General features: G+C 41.7%; 1 protein-coding gene across 1 annotated transcript in view; it reads right to left on the bottom strand.

Moving 5' to 3' along the window:
* SCN4A (sodium voltage-gated channel alpha subunit 4) overlaps positions 1-19,233 on the bottom strand; it is a 119,854-nt gene that overhangs the window by 15,851 nt on the left and 84,770 nt on the right. Inside the window, exons 11-16 of the mRNA XM_069751324.1 lie at positions 18,027-18,141; positions 16,365-16,603; positions 14,238-14,411; positions 12,392-12,748; positions 6,488-6,949; positions 4,901-5,024 (exon numbers count right to left, since the gene is read on the bottom strand). Coding sequence (XP_069607425.1) covers positions 4,901-5,024; positions 6,488-6,949; positions 12,392-12,748; positions 14,238-14,411; positions 16,365-16,603; positions 18,027-18,141 — 1,471 coding nt within the window. The remainder of the gene's footprint in view (positions 1-4,900; positions 5,025-6,487; positions 6,950-12,391; positions 12,749-14,237; positions 14,412-16,364; positions 16,604-18,026; positions 18,142-19,233) is intronic.

Raw genomic sequence — 19,233 nt, 5'->3', positions numbered from 1 at the left:
CAGCGTTTGCTGCAGAGAAGATATGAATAATCCATTTTTTGTGGTTTTTCGTGTATAAAATAAAGGTTCATGTCCCCACCCCCTGTGCGCCCCCCCCCCGCTGTTCTGAAAATACTCACCCAGCTCCCTCGTTGGCTGTCGCTGCTTCCTCTCCTGGCCGCACCTTCTATTGTATGCGGTCACGTGGGGCCGCTCATTTACAGTAATGAATATGCGGCTCCACCCCTATGGGAGGTGGAGCCGCATATTCATGTTTGTAATCGGCGGTCCCACGTGACCGCATACAGTAGAAGGTGCGGCCAGGACAGGAAGCAGCGACAGCCAACGAGGGAGCTGGGTGAGTATTTTCAGAACAGCGGGAGGGCGCACAGGGGGTGGGGACATGGACCTTTATTTTATACACGAAAAACCACAAAAAAATGGATTATTCATATCTTCTCTGCAGCAAACGCTGCTGCACAGAAGATATGAATCGCGGTTTCAGCACCATGTGGGGGGGACAGCGCTTACTGGAGCGCTGTCTCCTGCACGGCACACAGACTGCACACGGACAACGTCCGTGTGCTGTACGTGTTTTACACGGACCCATTGACTTTAATGGGTCCGTGTAATACGTGCGCTCCCACAAACACTGACATGTCTCCGTGTTTGGCGCACGGAGACACGGTCCGCAAAAAATCAATGACATCTGCACAGATGCATTGATTTTAATGCGTCTACGTGTGTCAGTGGCTCCGGTACGTGAGGAAACTGTCACCTCACATACCGGAGCCACTGACGTGTGAAACCGGCCTAAGTCAGTTGTGTCAAACTGCATTCCTCGAGGGCTGCAAACAGGTCATGTTTTCAGGATTTCCTTGCATTGCACAGGTGATAATTTAATCACCTGCAGAGAATGATTCCAGCACCTTGTGCAATGCTAAGGAAATCTTGAAAACATGCATGGTTTGAGGCCCTCGAGGAATGCAGTTTGACACCCCTGCCATTAAGAGGTTCCCAAAGGAAACCTCTTTAAGTTAGGGTCTAGGTTTTTCCAAAACTCTTCAAAACGGCCTCAGAAAATGAAAATGTCCTTCAAAAATTCCCAAAACTAAGTTCACATGCAGTGCTTTTGCTGTGTTTTTTCTGCAGCCAAAACCAACTATCTTGGCAGTAAAACCTCTGCATTCAAAAGACCCGTTTTTCAGCGTTTTCATGGTGTTTTTTATGCTTTTTTTGCAGCTTTTTTTGGGTGAGGATAACGTGCGCTTTGTTTACAGTATATTTTTAATAAAGTTGGTTTTAGTCACGAAAAACGCCACATAAAAATTGTGGTGGTTTTTTTGCATTTTTTTTGGTTTCTTGTTGCTTTCTATTGATGAAAATCCGTTGAAAGAATTGACATGCTGCAGATTTCAAGAACGCTGCAGTTCTCAAATTTAATAAGCGTGCATGAGATTTCTAAAATCTCATAGGTTTTACTGGCACTGTAAAAAGCAGCTTTAAATCTGCATAAAAAATTATAAAAAAATGCTGCATGTGATCGTAGCTCAAAATATTGGTCTACCAAAGTGGTTTCTTCTTGAAAACCTGATGAACAATAACAAATTATATTGTAGTACCGTGTTAGCCAGAACCTGAACTCCTATAAAACCTCTCTATTAAAATACATTTTTATAGGACTCTTATTGTATAGCTATGGCCGGGATCACACATACGCGAGATACGGCCGAGTCTCGCAGGTGAAAACCCAGCTTTGGCGCCGGCACTCCAGAGCGGAGCGTGCAGCCGCACAGCAACACATGGAGCCGGCGCCAGAGGAGGGATTTCACCTGCGAGACTCGGCCGTATCTCGCGTGTGTGTGATCCCGGCCTTAGCCCAGAACTTTGGACAATAAGAAGTAAATAATAATAAAAAAGAAATTAGAATTATTATTATTTATTTATTTTTACAGAATTTCAAGAACAATTTCACAAATTATTCGGAATCAAGACCTATTGATTTCCGGAGACGTGAAATTGCATTGCTGTGTAAATCCTCTTGTAAGAAGAAAACCCATTACAGAGATAAGGGTCTGTAACTGTTTAGTTTCTCTTCTCTTTTCTGGAAGGTTGAGTTCACCTATTCGTTGAAGCATATCCAAATATTCCCCCAACCCTGACAAACTGATCACCAGAAGTATCCGACATACAGCTGCCAGGAGGAACTAAAAACCATACTGAGACACCTATGTACAGGAAAAAAAACTGCTACCCTACATACTTTATCACCGCTGCAGCGATACCGACAACGATCCGGATCGCTGCAGCGTCGCTGTTTGGTCGCTGGAGAGCTGTCACACAGACAGCTCTCCAGCGACCAACGATGCCGGTAACCAGGGTAAACATCGGGTTACTAAGCGCAGGGCCGCGCTTAGTAACCCGATGTTTACCCTGGTTACCATCCTAAAAGTAAAAAAAAACAAACAGTACATACTTACCTACAGCCGTCTGTCCTCCAGCGCTGTGCTCTGCACTCCTCCTGTACTGTCTGTGTGAGCACAGCGGCCGGAAAGCAGAGCGGTGACGTCACCGCTCTGCTTTTCGGCTGACCGACGCTCACAGCCAGTACAGGAGGAGAGCAGAGCACAGCGCTGGAGGACAGACGGCTGTAGGTAAGTATGTAGTGTTTGTTTTTTTTACTTTTAGGATGGTAACCAGGGTAAACATCGGGTTACTAAGCGCGGCCCTGCGCTTAGTTACCCGATGTTTACCCTGGTTACCAGTGAAGACATCGCTGAATCGGTGTCACACACGCCGATTCAGCGATGTCTGCGGGGAGTCCAGCGACCAAATAAAGTTCTGGACTTTCTTCCCCGACCAGCGACAGCACAGCAGGGGCCTGATCGCTGCTGCCTGTCACACTGGACGATATCGCTAGCCAGGACGCTGCAACGTCACGGATCGCTAGCGATATCGTCTAGTGTGACGGTACCTTTATTCTCAGGGGGGTGACGTATTCATATGTATAGTACAGCTACTTTTCAATAAGTCTCGAATGAACACATTTTTATTAATTTATTTGGAAAAAAAATTTAATTATCCAAACCTCCCCAACTCCCCACAGCGTTGGCACCAAAATCGAGTGGAGGGTAATATTACACTCCAAGTATTTCTTGTCTGTACCAGTAAAGACAAGTTAGAAAAACACTCTTTTTGACTAGGATCTAGGATCAACTACGGTAGCTGTAAATCAAAAAGGCTTTATACACTCGGTAGGGTCACAAGACTATAAAAATTGTTCAGAGATTCATCCAGAAAAGTGGGACGATTTTTTTCCCACTTTGCAGACCTTAGCTCAGACCTCACAAGCCGCCCAACCACTCTGCCAGGTATACTGACACCAGCACTCTCAGCCAGGCAGCACCTAATTCAGTCATACTTTTGTCGCACACTTGTCCTGCGTTCAACCCCCATATTAAGCAAAAAGTTATTAGTTATTTCATTATAGCATAAATTACCACATTAAATTACTATTACAATAACATAAACATACAGGACCAATTAATTAAGACCGGAGTTGATCACACCGAACTTAAAAAGGGGGTGTGCTGGAGTCAGACGTGGTTGATTCATGAAGAGATGCATAAGTCTTCATGAATCTGGAGCATCTCACAAGTAGTGTGCACCTCCGTGCGCTATGCCAGAAATATTACTCCAGTCAGGTACTGTAGTGAGATTTCTGGAATAGAGAATGCCACCCCTCATCATGAATTAGACAAACTGTGGTGTCGCTCCATGCCATGCCCTTGTTCCATCTCCACCCATTATGTCGGAGAAACTGTCGTGAAAGTGCCAAAAGTTGTAACACTTTGGCGCAACTCCAAACTGCTTTAAAATTTGCAACTTTTCAAAGCTTTTACTCCACTTTTTTGGTGCAAAAGCTTTGAGGAATCGGGCCTATGGTGTCATGCCCATCTCACAAGGTCAATATGGACTAAACAAAAAGGATTGTCCAGTTTCTGGTTTGGTCCAGGATGAATAGGGGCTCATCTCTCGAATTGTCCCCTATTTTGAAAGAGGGTGCAGACATTACTTTAACCTCTTCAAACAGTGCTTAGCTTCTATATAGTAGATAGTAAATAGCCCTACAAACAACAATGGCAATAAACAGTGCAAAATGTCGCAGGATGGGGAAAAATCTATCAAATGTTATTAGTTTAGAATAAAAATGAATGACATGATGAATAGCGACATGGCCAGAGGGGAGATAATAAATAACACTATGATCATTAGAACATGAAAATCAATAGGTTACAGTACAAAAATTGGACAGAAAACGTAATCACCGTAGTCTGGAGGGAGATTCTGTATTATGGGTTTGTACGTTCGGCTCGAAGATGTGTTATATTAGCCACCTCGACTTGTATTTCATGTGCTCTTTAATGGCATTGCCACCCTACTGATTGTGCAAACAGCTTTCTTCTTAGGGCATTTATTCTACTGATTTATTTTATGCCTGGGTCTACTTTACAGATAAAATTATATAATATAATGATATAACAATATAATATTTTCTCTCTGTCCTGTGCCGATTTCCTTCACATCTACAATTGTACTGTAATTTACTGTTTTTCTTGTCGTAACGCTGGGGTTGTATATTATCTCCCCTCTGGAGAGGTCACTATCCATCATTTTTTACATAAATGGTTTTCATCTGTCCTAATTGAATATATTTTTGTATGTACTGCGGCACTGTGTGCTGTCTATTGCCATAGATGTTTGTAGGACTAAATTATAAATCTGGTTCAAACTTTGTTTGCATAGATAATCACCCCAAGATTACTCCCACTTTTTAAAAGTGATGGTAACCAAGTCAATTTTTGTTTCATTTTTCCCCCCAAAATTCCTCCTCCCCTTTGTTTGTTATGTGAGAGTATACCTTCTGTAAAGCATTCTTCTGGACCATCCTCTTCTTTATTTTCAAAGGTTTCTTCCTCTTCCTCTGGCTCCGGAGGTCTATAATCTGCTGTACTGCACACTGAAGAACCATCATCAAATTGCTTCTAGATAGAGAGTAACAGAAAAATTGTGAAGAAGTAGGAAGAAATCCTAAATGTCAATTCAACAAACTGTATCAATAAATTGTACATGAAAATATAAGAAACTTTGTAATATTGTGTACCGTATTTTTTCGGACTATAAGACGTACCGGACCATAAGACGCACCCGACCATAAGACACACCCCAAATTTTCAGAAGGAAAATAGGGAAAAAGATTAATGTGTCAAATGGGGATCCGTCTTACAGTCCGAATTTAGCTTACCGGGGGGAAAATTAGCAGCGCTGGTGGAGCATTGTCACAGGGGGTGTTCGGTGGCTCAAGGCTGGTGCTGCAGGTGCGGTGGCCTCTGGGAAATCCCATCCCAGGCTGTTGTGGCTATTGCGGCTGGTGCGGCAGGTTCGGCAGGTGCGGCGGTGGTGCTCTGTGGTGCTTTCACAAAATGACTGCGGAGCCCCTCATTGCTGAGATCTCAATCTGAGCATGCACCGCCCCCGGCGACCATTTTCCTGGAGGCCACCGCATCACAACAATGGATGTGCGGGGGCCTTTGGGCTTTCACAAAATGCTGGCACAGCCCCCCACACTACAGAGCACCACCACCGAACCTTCCGCACCAGCGTGGGAAGGGAGTGCGATCATCAGACTGGGACTACCGCAGAATCACCTGACTCCTGCTGCCGCCACAGTATTTGTGAGTATATTCCAACTATAAGACGCACCCCCATTTTCCCCCAACGCAGAGAGAGCAAAGCAGAGATGGGCAGGCCCTGCTGCAGCTTCAATCAAATGTTTTAGCTCAGTCCAGAGCTAGGTTAACAGCTACCGTGCTCATTGCTGCTCTAATATCCTCCATACTGCTGCTTCTGTCTGTATGCTACAGAGAAAGAAAAGTGGTAATTCCTCTTTTCTCTCTGTGCTACTGTATGTATAGGAGACATCATAGCAGCTAATCTCCATCCACTAGCTCAGAGACAACAGAAAATCAGAGATAGAATCAGTAAAACTAGCGAAAAGTTCAAGATATACGGTAAGTCATAAAATGGTCAGAAATATTATTATTCATATTATTCATCATATACTACACACAAATATAAACCTATTCTGATAAGATACCAGAAACGACGTGTGTATGCTTTAAAAAAAATCAGAGATATACTGACAACTCAATATTTCACTCCCTGCTGCTCGAACAATTAGTATTTGAAAACTAACAGATTACCCTATTACCTACTATTATAGTCCAGAATTACAAAACTAGGATTGGCTTTTGATACAATAAAATTGAGCACATTTGCCCCTCAGATCGCCATGGGCCTCCAAGCCCAGTGAGCCCTGGCAGCTGCCCAGGTTTGTTTGGAGCTGAAGTAGCCATACAGTATACAGTATTTTATAGCAAGTTTGTTAAAAATTAGTAAGCACACATGGAAAATATTAATAACTATGGGCTGTAGATTACGGCTTTACCTTAGGCTTTATTACTGTTTCCTCAAACTCAGACTGAGTGCTGAGCTCATCTGTTTCAAGATAATCCAGATCTGACTCTTCAGAAGCTATGGGCACTTCTATCCTGTAGTGCGGATTATTAATCAGGTTAATATGATCTAACTCAGTCATGATATAACGTGGCTTTTTCACGAAGCCATCAAAAGCTGGACGTTCAGGCTTGGGTTCTTCTTCAGTCTCTAAATGGTTCAGAACAAAACTCTCTTTATTCACATCCTCAATATTATCCTTGTCCTCCTCCTTATTCTGTTCTTTCTTCTTAAATGGTAGCAAGGAAATTACAGTTTTTTTTATAAAGTTGATGCCCCTGGTAATCCTTCCTATGGCAATCTGTAGGTTATTCATCTCCCCATCATCATCAGAGCCCGCAAGGGAGTCAGCACTAAAGGAGCTCAACAACAAAGCCAAGAACAGGTTCAACACCTGGAAACAGAAACAAAAACAACACAGAGATGAATATACTGTAGAACTTCCACCTGTATGACAACTTTAATATAGATCTATATTCATTTTCTGTATTTAAAGGGCACCTATAATGCAAAATACCACTTTAGATACATTATCCCAGGTCTTATAAGGGCCACAGATGAGCATGAGAAGAGCTCCAGTTTGATCTGCAGTTGCTGTTGTTTGTCCTTTGTGGAATAGGCCATTAGAAGAGGCTGTCACAGAACATAGAGGCATGTGGGCTTATTTGTGACTGTGAAGAGAGAATTTGACAGTTAGGTGACAGATTAGCTTTCCAGAGAAGCCTGTAAACTGATGACTGTGTGTGTAGAGGAGTTCCGTGCCAGAGATGGCTAGAGGAATTATGACTGTGTGTGAAGAAAAAAGTGATGAAATAGGTCAAAAGTGCAGCACTTAAAGAGGTGATTGAGATTAGGGTTGTGACCAGTACTGTGGATGAGTTCTGTGCTTCTAAGAAAATGAAAAATAGAAGTTGGTGCTGCTGAGGAGATTGCAAGCACATACTGATTAGCATCAGCAAATTGTTGCAAGTGTAAACCCACTGTTGCTTCTGTGAGACTATAAAACCATCACGTTTCCTTGCTACCTGAGAGTTAAGGTATTAAGTTGTCATTTGTGTGCAGTGTCGGACTGGGGTGCCAAGGGCCCACCAGTAACATTGACTTTAGGGGAGGCCCACTTTTCACCTGCATGCAAATATTATACTACCTTTGTTCACAAACGTACCTATATTTCTATATAATAATAAACTGGGTAGCGTGGTTAATGAATGATTAGATGCTGCTTTTTCTGAATCAAGTGAATTATGCCAAGTACTGCCCGTACAGTGGGGTTGGGGGACCAGATCTACACAGGGGCCCACCGGGGGATTCCCAAGTTACCCTGTGGGCCAGTCCGAGCCTGTTTGTGTGTGATAGTTTGTTTCCTCCATCTGTGATTGTGGAACAGCTATTTTCAGGGGCATACCATTTTCCGTTTTTTTTTTTTTTGCAAGCCTTTCTAGTATTTTTGATACCAATAATTTCAAGACCCCAACGGACCCCATTAAACTAAGGCTAAGGTCACATTGCGTTAGGGCAGTCCGTTTAGCGCATAGCTAACGCAATGTCCCAAAAGGGATCGCGTTAGCCGATCCCGCTAGCGCAGATCCCACTCAAATGATGGCACATCGCTAGCGCACGCCCAATGTGGGCGTGCACTAGCGATGCGTTCGCCATAGACAGTAATGGCGGCGTTATGCCGCGGTGTAATGTAGTCCGTTAAATGGGGTCACATAACGCAATGTGACCCTAGCCTAACCCTGGTGCTTCAGCATCTTATTTAGATCTGCTGGAAAAATGCAATAACTGACAATGTTTCATTCTGTATGGCCTACAGGCCAAAGACAAATAAGATGGAGTATTCAACTAGTACAACTGATACATGATGCTGAGATTTAAATAGCGCCTTAATATATATCTCATCTCTCCATATCTGTAATATCTGCATTATACCCCTGGACACCTTCCTCCAGTTTTCTATTTTCTATGAGGACAGGATTACCTTGCTACTTGGGTTGCTTCCCTTAAATCCTATTATAACTGTAAAGCAATGCTGGAGGAAATGTCTGGCTGCTTAGAATAGAGCTTAACTAATGGTTTGTCCAGCTGCCAAGGTTTTACTATTCCCCTCTCAGATCTGTCAGAACCTGGGCTGCTGCACATCATTTTACCGCACACAGTCATCTCTCTACAGCTTTAGCAGCAAATGACCCTTAAAAGTGACTAACCAAACAGCCATAAACAATATTGTCCTCTGCTCACATACTATGTAGATATATATATATATACATATACATATATATATACATATATATATACATATATATATACATATATATATATATATATGTATATACATATACATATATATATATATATACATATACATATATATATATATATATATATATATATGTATATGTATATATATATATATATATATATATATATAGCTGAATGTGTGTGTGTATGTGTCTGTGTCCGAGATTGGCATCTGCACCGTCGCAGCTACAGCCACAAAATTTTGCACAGTCACACGTCTGGACCCCGAGAGCGTCATAGGCTATGTTGTGAGGTGAAATTTTAACCCCGCGCGTTCCAATTCACCAAACAATTTTTCCCCTATCTACATAATGGGGAAAAAGTGAAAGGAAAAGTGTTGGAGGCAAATTGACAGCTGCCAGATATGAACAAGGGGGACTTAAAGAGTGAGAGCGATGACGCCAAAGAGTATATACCGTACAGATGCTAAGGTGGGGCCCCGACATGGGATATTCACCACACACGGGGATATGAACACAAACACAAAATGCGCCACACACTACCACGTGCTTGAACACATATCACCCTCAGCACACATTTCACACATACACCAACCTCGCCGCATAAAAGTCGAAACACAAAAGTCGCCGCTCAAAACTCGCCACGCGCAAAACTCGCCACATGCAAAACTAGGCTCACGCAAAACTCGCCACACGTGCAAAACTCACCTCATGGAAAACTCGCCACAGGCAAAACTTGCACACGTGGAAAAATTGCTACATGCACAAAAGTTGCAACACATGCAAAAGTTGCCTCACACAACACTTGCACAAACTCAAAACGCACCAGACATAAAACTCGCTATGCGCAAAACTTGCTGAACACAACTTGCTACACTAACCTGTCACATGCAACTCGACACACAAAACGTTTCTACACACATGTCGCCACACAAAACTCATCTCACAAAAGTCGCTACATGCATGTCGCCACACGCAACTCAACACACACAACTTGACACATGAAACTCGCCCTAAAACACACACAAGTCTGGTATTATCCTTCAAAAATAAAAATCTGATTAATAAGCAGACAAACTACAAGAGCAACAAATGTACCATATAGGAAATCCGGCAGCTGTCAGTCACATGACCTGTCTATTATGTGTATGTGTGAGCTAATATATACTGCCAGGGGGGAGGGCTTCCTATTGGCTGGGGATATATCAGGCTGCCAATTTAGCTTACAAATACTGAGGTAAAAATACTGACCAAACAACGTGTGAACGCGGTCTAATTCAGGAGGAGATGACATACAGATATATACTATATACAGGGGACATGACACACAGATATATACTATATACAAGAGAGATGACACACAGGTATATACTATATACAGGAGGAGATGACACACAGGTATATACTATATACAGGAGGAGATGACACACACATATATACTATATACAGGGGAGATGACACAGGTATATACTATATACAGGAGAAGATGACATACAGGTATATACTATATACAGGAGGAGATGACGCACAGGTATATACTATATACAGGAGGAGATGACATACAGTTATATACTATATACAGGAGGAGATGACACACTGGTATATACTATATACAGGGGAGATGACACACAGATACATAATATATACAGGGAGATGACGCACAGGTATATACTATATACAGGGGAGATGACACACAGGTATATACTATATACAGGGGAGATGACACACGTATATACTATATACAGGAGGAGATGACACAGGTTTATACTATATACAGGGGAGATGACACATATATACTATATACAGGGGAGAGGACACACAGGTATATACTATATACAGGAGGAGATGACATACAGGTATAAACTATATACAGGAGGAGATGACACACATATATACTATATACAGGGGAGATGACACACAGGTATATACTATATACAGGAGGAGATGACACACAGGTATATACTATATACAGGAGGAGATGACATACAGGTACATACTATATACAGGAGGAGATGACACACAGATATATACTATATACAGGAGGAGATGACACAGGTATATACTATATACAGGAGGAGATGACACACAGGTATATACTATATGCAGGATGAGATGACACACAGGTATATACTATGTAAAGGGGAGATGACACACGTATATACTATATACAGGAGGAGATGACTTACAGGTATATACTATATACAGGAGGAGATGACACATGTATATACTATATACAGGAGATGACATACAGGTATATACTATATAAAAGAGGAGATGACACATAGGTATATAGAGGAGGAGATGACATACAGCAGGTATATACTATATACAGGGGAGATGACATACAGGTATATACTATATACAGGAGATGACATACAGGTATATACTATATATAGGAGGAGATGACATACAGGTATATAGTATATACAGAAGAGATGACATACAGGTATATACTATATACAGGAGGAGATGACACATAGGTATATACAATATACAGGAGGAGATTACATACAGGTATATACTATATACAGGAGATGACATACAGGTGTATACTATATATAAGGGAGATGACAAACATGTATATACTGAGGGGAAAATGAGAGGTGTGAGGTGAAAATGAGGGGTGTGAGGTGAAAATGAAAAGGTGTGAGTGAAAAATGAGAGGAGTGAGGGAAAATAGTGGAGTGATCGGAAAATGACAGATGTGGGGTCGAAATGACAAGTGTTAGGGGGGAATGAGAGGAGTGAGGGGGAAAATAAGAGGAGTGAGGGGGAAAATGAGAGGTGTAAGGGAGAAAATGAGAGATGTGAGGGGGGAAAATGAGAGGCGTGATGGGAAAATAAGAGAAGTGAGGTGCTATTACTAACCACAGATATTTACTATACCCAGGCAATGCCGGGCTCTTCAGCTAGTATATATATATTATTATTATTATTTATTTATATAGCACCATTAATTCCATGGTGCTGTACATGAGAAAGGGGTTACATACAGGGTTATAGATATCGTTTACAGTAAACAGGTTTACAGTGATGGACTGGTACAGAGGGGAGAGGACTCTGTCCTTGTGGACTTACATTCTATGGGATAGTGGGAAAGAGACAGAAGGTAGGGGTGAGGCGGCGGCTCTGGCGGTGGTGAGGCGGCGGCTCTGGCGGTAGTGAGGTGGCGGCTCTGGCGGTGGTGAGGTGGCAGCTCTGGCGGTGGTGAGGCAGCGGCTCTGGCGGTGGTGAGTATATATACATATATACACACACCCAGTCTGTATTTATTATAATGTACACCCATACTAAGTTGAGAGATAATGAGCTCTCTCTCATACATTATTGGCCAATTTTAAAGGATAACCATCAGGATTTGTGTATGCTTGGTTGGTCTTTGGGACCTCAAGGGTGGTCTAAATACAGTAGCTTTTAAAGCGACCTATATAGCAGTTATATTAACCCTATGGCACTATGGTCCATTTTGATCCCCATGGCACTAAGCTCAATTTATCTATACAATATCAGAACAAAGCATGCTATATGTAAAATAAATATCTCTGTACATGCAATATTATTAATAAAAGGCTCACCACCAGGTTACCAACCACCATGGCCATCAAGAATACAGTGAGACACATGGCTTGCCCTGCCACCTCCATACAGTCCCACATGGTCTCAATCCACTCCCCGCACAAGATCCGGAAAATAATGAGGAAGGCATGGAAGAAATCATTCATGTGCCATCGAGGAAGAGCACAGTCTGAGGTGATCTTGCATACACACTCTTTATAGCTCTTTCCAAAAAGCTGCATTCCCACCACAGCAAAAATGAAGACGATGATGGCCAAGACCAGAGTGAGATTCCCAAGGGCGCCCACTGAATTACCAATGATTTTGATGAGCATGTTCAATGTCGGCCAAGACTTCGCAAGTTTGAAAACTCTAAGCTAGAAGGATAAAAGAGTATGAGAATTATTACAAAATATATATACAGTATAATATTACCATGTGCTTTATGCTAATAATGGGCGAGTCAAGAACATAGAAAAATAAAAAAAATAACCTATACTATACTAACTTCCAGTAGTCTCTGAGGCATTTACATGGAACACCTCTGCAGCCAATCACTAGCCACAGTTGTCAGGTAGCATATATGCTGGCATCACTGTTGAGGCCAGTAATTGGCTGCAGCAGTCATATGCTTGATGTACAACATGTGATTTTTGCAGGAAGTAGGCAGAGACCTGCTGGGACCATAATATGTTGTGAGGTCCTAAGCTTGCAGATGTAGGGTAGGAAACTGTTGTGATTAGGGTGGGAACTAAGGATTTTTTTGCAGCACAATATTCACATACATCTCATTCATGTTTTTAGAATCATGTTGTTGGAGGTATTGATACTCCTTAAAGGGAATCTGTTATGTCTCCAAATGCTACAAAAGCCTACAGATAATTTAATAATCTGCAGGTTAAAAGCATTCCAAAGCTGCGCAGCTGCAGAACCAAGGATCCAACTACCGGGAGACAATGAACTTTATTCTCTCGGCAGCTTCGGGTTTTCAGTCATAGAGGAGCGTCCGATGCAATTTCAGTCACCGCTTAGTGCACAGTTATTAGCGGCTGTAACCACACCCTGGCAGATTGACTGACAGCTGGCTCTGTACTGATACACTGCAAAACTGGCTGTCAGTCAAGTGCTAGGAGCATTTACAGCCACCGCTCACTGTGTACTGAGCCACGCCTCTATGACTGAAAGACAGAAGCTGCCGGTTGGAATACTCTTCAATTCCTCCATACATCCAGGTTCTCAGTGCGGCACCCAGCACGGCTTCAGAACGCTGTTAACCTGCAGATTAACCTTAAATCTGCAGGTTATTATCATTTTGAAATGTATCAGGTTCCCCTTAAAGAGATGTACATGAATAATGTGCTTCAGAAGGTCCATGGGCCAGTGTCCACATCAGTAGCTGTCAGTCGGACGAGATTCCTGCAAACCGTCTCCTACCTGCCGCGATCCCAGGTGCCTCCCCTGATATTTTGGCTTGGCATGATGTCATACGGGTGTTTCACCACAACAATTATGGCTACCAATCAGAAGAGGCAGTGGAGATGTGGGCAGGTAGGAGGCGGTTAACAGAGCTCCCATCTGGTGGCCACAGAATACGACGTAGCCCTTGCTTGGGGGTCCTGTGAATTGATTCGCTTATCTTTGAAAACTACTCTGACAGCTAATGTCTTTCCCATTAAAGATCCTTAAAATATGACCTGGAATGGAGTTTAGGAAACCCTGAAGTTTTTTTCTGATATATTCCACTTTAATTAGGAGCATAGATTCTTTTTCGGGCACAGTTTGATAATTGCTTCATAGTAAGACGTATGCATGAACACAAACAATATCATCTTTACACAGAAGTTTAACGTTAGGTTTAGGACTTACCAGACGGAAGGAACGCAACACTGACAAACCTTCCACATTGGCCAGGCCAAGTTCCACCAAACTCAGAGTGACTATTATGCTGTCAAAGACATTCCATCCAACCTGGAAGTAGTAATATGGATCCAGGGCAATCAGCTTGAAGAACATTTCAGCTGCAAAAATACCAGTGAAAACCTGGAAAAGAAGTATAGTGCTAAGGGATGGGTGACATAATGATCAATTCAAATTATTATTATAAAATATACACTGTATATCTAAAAAATGGTTTGACCATATATTCTTTACGTATCAAACCAACAGAAGTCAGCAGACGTTGGCTCATTTTCTGGAGTACTTGAAAACACAGCTCCGAGGGGTGTAATTAGACAAAAATGTATCCAGAAACCGTAATACTTTTCAGTATTTTATTTGGAAACTCTTTGCAGAATATTTTTTTATTATTTTTTATATGTGATCTGTCCACTAGAGGGACAAACTAAAATAAACTATTCTTCACTTGCCAAAGAATCCTCGATTACTTTGTCGGATTTAGCATCATCATCAACCGAAATGTACATTTTTACACAGATTTCTTTTTTTTTACTATTATTACTCATTTGTTTCCTAAATTTAAAACCAAAGAAATGAGCCGGAGCATAAGTTGGTATAGGGGCAATGCTTAAGAGCACGTTCACGCTGTGGCCATTTCACAGACAGAACCCAAGAAAAAAACAAAATGAGTCCATACCGTGTAGTAAGTAAATAAGGCGTAAATAGTAATAGTATATATATATATGTATATAACATTCGGTACTTGGTTAACCCTATTTTGATTAAAAAAAAGCATAAAAGCCATCCCACAGTGTGAACGTGCTTTTATACATTGCACATATACCAACTTATGTTCCTGCTCATTTCTTTGTTTTTGCAGTAGTTTCTTATACTTTGTACAAACAGTGGTTTGGCCCCTCTTTTTTAGCATTTATGTAACTATCCATGGGCAGGAGTCTGAACAGTCAGGCCTCTGTCCTGCTCTGCCGTTATCTACTTTGAGATCGGCTGACACAAGGTAAGGTTTTAATACCGGAGAGAAGTTAGGACCATCTCGATGGGTACACTTTGTCGTAGCAGGAAGGCGTTTATGCTTTTTTGATCAAAATAGTGTTAACTGCGGTAAGTAACCTATGTTATTTATATGTACTTTTACTATTTATTAATTTATTACAGGATAATTGCTCATATTTTTCTTGGGTTTTGTTACTACATGCAATCTTAAGCAACTTTCTAAATAGTCTTCATATAAAAAAAATTCTAACATTTTGCTGCTGGTAAATGTCTCAATGTCCTTTATCTCATCTGCAAAAATTGTAATTCATAGCTCCTGCTCCTGGTTGTAAAGTCTCAATCTGCTCTTCCACTCCCTTCTCTCAGTGACAGAGATAGCAGCTGGGAAGGGAGGCTGGACACAGTGCTGCAGTGGAGAGAAGGGAAGGTACCCATAGTTTTATGGAGATTAGAAATCAGGCTATAGATAAGGAGGAAAAGAAGATGGAGGCGATAATAGTGTAAGAGCTGTGCAGACACAAGAAAGAAAATGGAGACAGACGCACACTGGATACACACAGAGCTCACGTACAGCCTGTATTACAGGGAGGGACACTCAAAAAGGACAATCAAATATTACTGACTTAGGCCATGTTCACACTATCAGTATTTGGTCAGTATTTTACATCAGTAACCAGGAGTGGAACAATCAGAGGAAAAGAATAATAGAAACATATGCACCACTTCTGTAATAATCACCCACTCCTGGTTTTGGCTTATAGATACGGAAGTACGATATTGACCAAATACTGAACGTGTGAATGTTGCCTAAGACAGTATTATTAGGGCACTTCATTGCATTATTATAAAGCTGTGTTATATACACTAAGTATTGTGATGACACTATTCCAGCACTGTATGGAGGTTTTATTTGAGCAACGCTAGTCTAACTATTGCTGCTTGTACTCTTTTAATACATCTAGCTGAGGAAATCTCAACATTATGTTTCTACCAGGAGCCTTCAAAGACCATGATATGGCTAGAATCCCTGTTATACAGTTTGAAGCCCCCTAATAATAGTATCATTTGACAGTAGGCACTTACCAGGTTGCCCACACTTAGCACATTCTCAAACTGTTCTGTCATTGGATAATGTTCCATGGCCATGAAAAGCGTATTGAGAACAATACAGATTGTGATCCCCAGGTCCACAAAAGGATCCATGACCACAAAGCGAACAAACTCCTTAAACTGTATCCAGGGTTTACAGCAGTCCCATTTCAAGAAAATGTTTGCAAACTTGTACCACCAAGGTGGACAGGGCTGTTGTGCCTCCTCTAGTTCTGCGGGAATGAAGACATTGAGCCATGTTAATGACTTATAACAATACAGGATAGCATATGTGAATGTGGCATAGTTTATAACAATGTCTATGCTGTAAGGGCTTGCATAAAGTGCAACTGACAGCCTTTTCTACAGAGAACCTGACCGCTGATACATGTGGGAAATGCCAATCAAAGAGCGAGAATTGGCGCATCTAATAGATGTGCCTTTTCTGGGAGGCTGCGGGCTGCTATTTTCAGGCTGAGGGAGACCAATATACATGGCACCTTACAGCCTGAGAATACCAGCCCCCAGCTGTCTGCTTTAGCAAGGCTGGTTGTTAAAAATGGGGGGGACCGCCATGCTGTTTTTTTTATTTAAACAATTTTAAATTTTATTCTTGATAACCAGCCTTGCTGAAGCTGACAGCTGAGGGTTGTAGCCCACAGCTGTCAGTTTTACCTGGCTGACTAACAAAAATACAGGGGAACCCATGCGTTTATTTTTTTAAAATTATTTATCTAGAGTTGTTATTAGCGACAGCAGGTGTAGGCTTATGGCAGAAGTAATCCCATCAGCCGACGCTGTCATCTGACAATGTGGAACAGCAGTGCTCTGACCAGTGGTATTAATCTTACTGCCGATCAGAGCCGCAAAAGTTTCTCGCACTGTCATCTGCACCCGGTGTTCAGTGGTCCGAACCTGAACAGTAAGGCCGGGGTCACACTTGCGAGAAACTTGCACGAGTCTCTCATCTCAATATCCGGCACTGTCGCCAGCACTCGGACCGGAGTGCTCAGCTGCATAGAAATAAATGCAGCAGCACACTCCGGCGTGCCGGGTAATGAGATGCAAGACTCAAGACAGTTCCTGGTGAAGTCTGTGTTCGGGGTTTGTGCAAAAAAACAGTAGGTGTTCGGTACGTACCCCAAACTTTACTGTTCGGGTTCGCCCATCATTAATATGTATATATACAGTAGGTCTAAGTCAGCATCAGTCCTTTCAAGACAGGCAATTTTTGTTACAGGACTGAAGAAAACACCCCTAATAAAGTGATTTGCAAAGTTTTATAACTTTCCATACAGAATAAAATTACAAAAAAAATAAATGTTTAGTTACTTTTTAAGATTGCTGGAGTAAAAGTACCAAATTAATTAAGATGTTCACACTTATTTACAAATTTGGCACATGATGAGCTGTCTTGAAGCCAGAAAATTAAATTCATGCCTGCTATGATAAGGCCTTGAATTTGCCCCATTTTAAGCTTTAGAATTAATACATTTGTCTAGCTGTTATAGATCTCATCTACTCCAGTCAAACACAAACAATTTTCTTGGCAGTTTTCTGTTTTGACATGGACGCAAAGTATTTAAAAATGTAGTGTATGCCTAAGTTTCTAGGTGTGCAACATTGGTTTGTTAAATACCTTCCCATTTCACAGACCTTCTATCATGGCTTCAGAAACAACACTAACAGAACTGCCTGTTCTCTTTTGCAAAGTTGGTTCCTCCAAATACACCTTGCAGTTCTTCTCAAGATCAGTCTTTACTGAGCTTACCTGGGAAGGAGGAGAAGACATGTTCTTAGATGGTCACTCAAGCTTGGCATGCAGGTACTGTATACAGATACCCAAAACACAATCATCCACATGCAGTAGCATCTTTCCCTTATCTTTTGGTATACTTGCTCTGAGCTATGGTCATTGGCTCTATAGTTACTGACTTACTGGGATCCTGGGTGGAGTATGACCATGGACAACATGTATGGGGAAGTAAGTGTCCCCCTACCCACATTGGTTTACCTCCAGGCGCTGTGGTTTCCAAAAACATACAAACAGACGTCAATGTGTGTCAGATAAGAAATTAAATTTGGACAGTGATAAAGGGAAAGTCATAAGGACTGTAGTTAGGAAATCCAGCAGCCTGATTGTACAGCCTAAGACACAGAGGCATACCTTTTGTCGATATTCTCACACAATCGAAAACACTTATGCTCCAAATCATCAAGATTTTCACTCTGGTGTCATGATGAAGGTGTGAGTTGGAGTTGGTTGCTCATGATTCATTAATAGGCACACGCCTCTTAATGAATCAGGATTGTCTGACAAGGGGCGTGCGCCTCCGTGCACCAAGCCAGAAATCTTACTCCAGTCATGCATTGGAGTAAGATTTCTGGCAAAAATGGCCCCCACTTAAAATGGGTGATGCTTGGAGAAACTGGTGTAAAAACTTTTCAACTTTGTGACTTTTCAAATTCTGCCGAATTTACTTTGATTAATTGGGGCCTTTTTTATTCTGTTGCATTTTTTTATGCAGGTGTCAAAATATGCAATAGCAATCTGCTTGGATTATTGCATTTTTACTGCAATTTTTTAATGTGTTTCCCCTTTTTTATGCTTTTAATTCAGATTTTGAATCAGTGCTTTTTATGCATTTTTTGGGCTATGTGCACACGGCATATTTTAGATGCCAGATCAGCTGTCAAGTTTTCGCAGGCGATGCCGCTTGAAGAATACATGGGCGGTTGTTTTCCTGAGGCGACTTTGCCGGTGGCTCGGCTGTCATTTTTGAGTCTCTTACTCTCTACTGTTGAGTATAGAGAGTGGGTGGCTTCTGAGCTGAAGTCACCCAAAGAAATAAACATATCACTT

The sequence above is a fragment of the Ranitomeya imitator genome, chromosome 2, assembly GCF_032444005.1.
Source record: "Ranitomeya imitator isolate aRanImi1 chromosome 2, aRanImi1.pri, whole genome shotgun sequence".
Taxonomy (NCBI): domain Eukaryota; kingdom Metazoa; phylum Chordata; class Amphibia; order Anura; family Dendrobatidae; genus Ranitomeya; species Ranitomeya imitator.
This window is presented reverse-complemented; position numbering and strand designations above follow the sequence as displayed.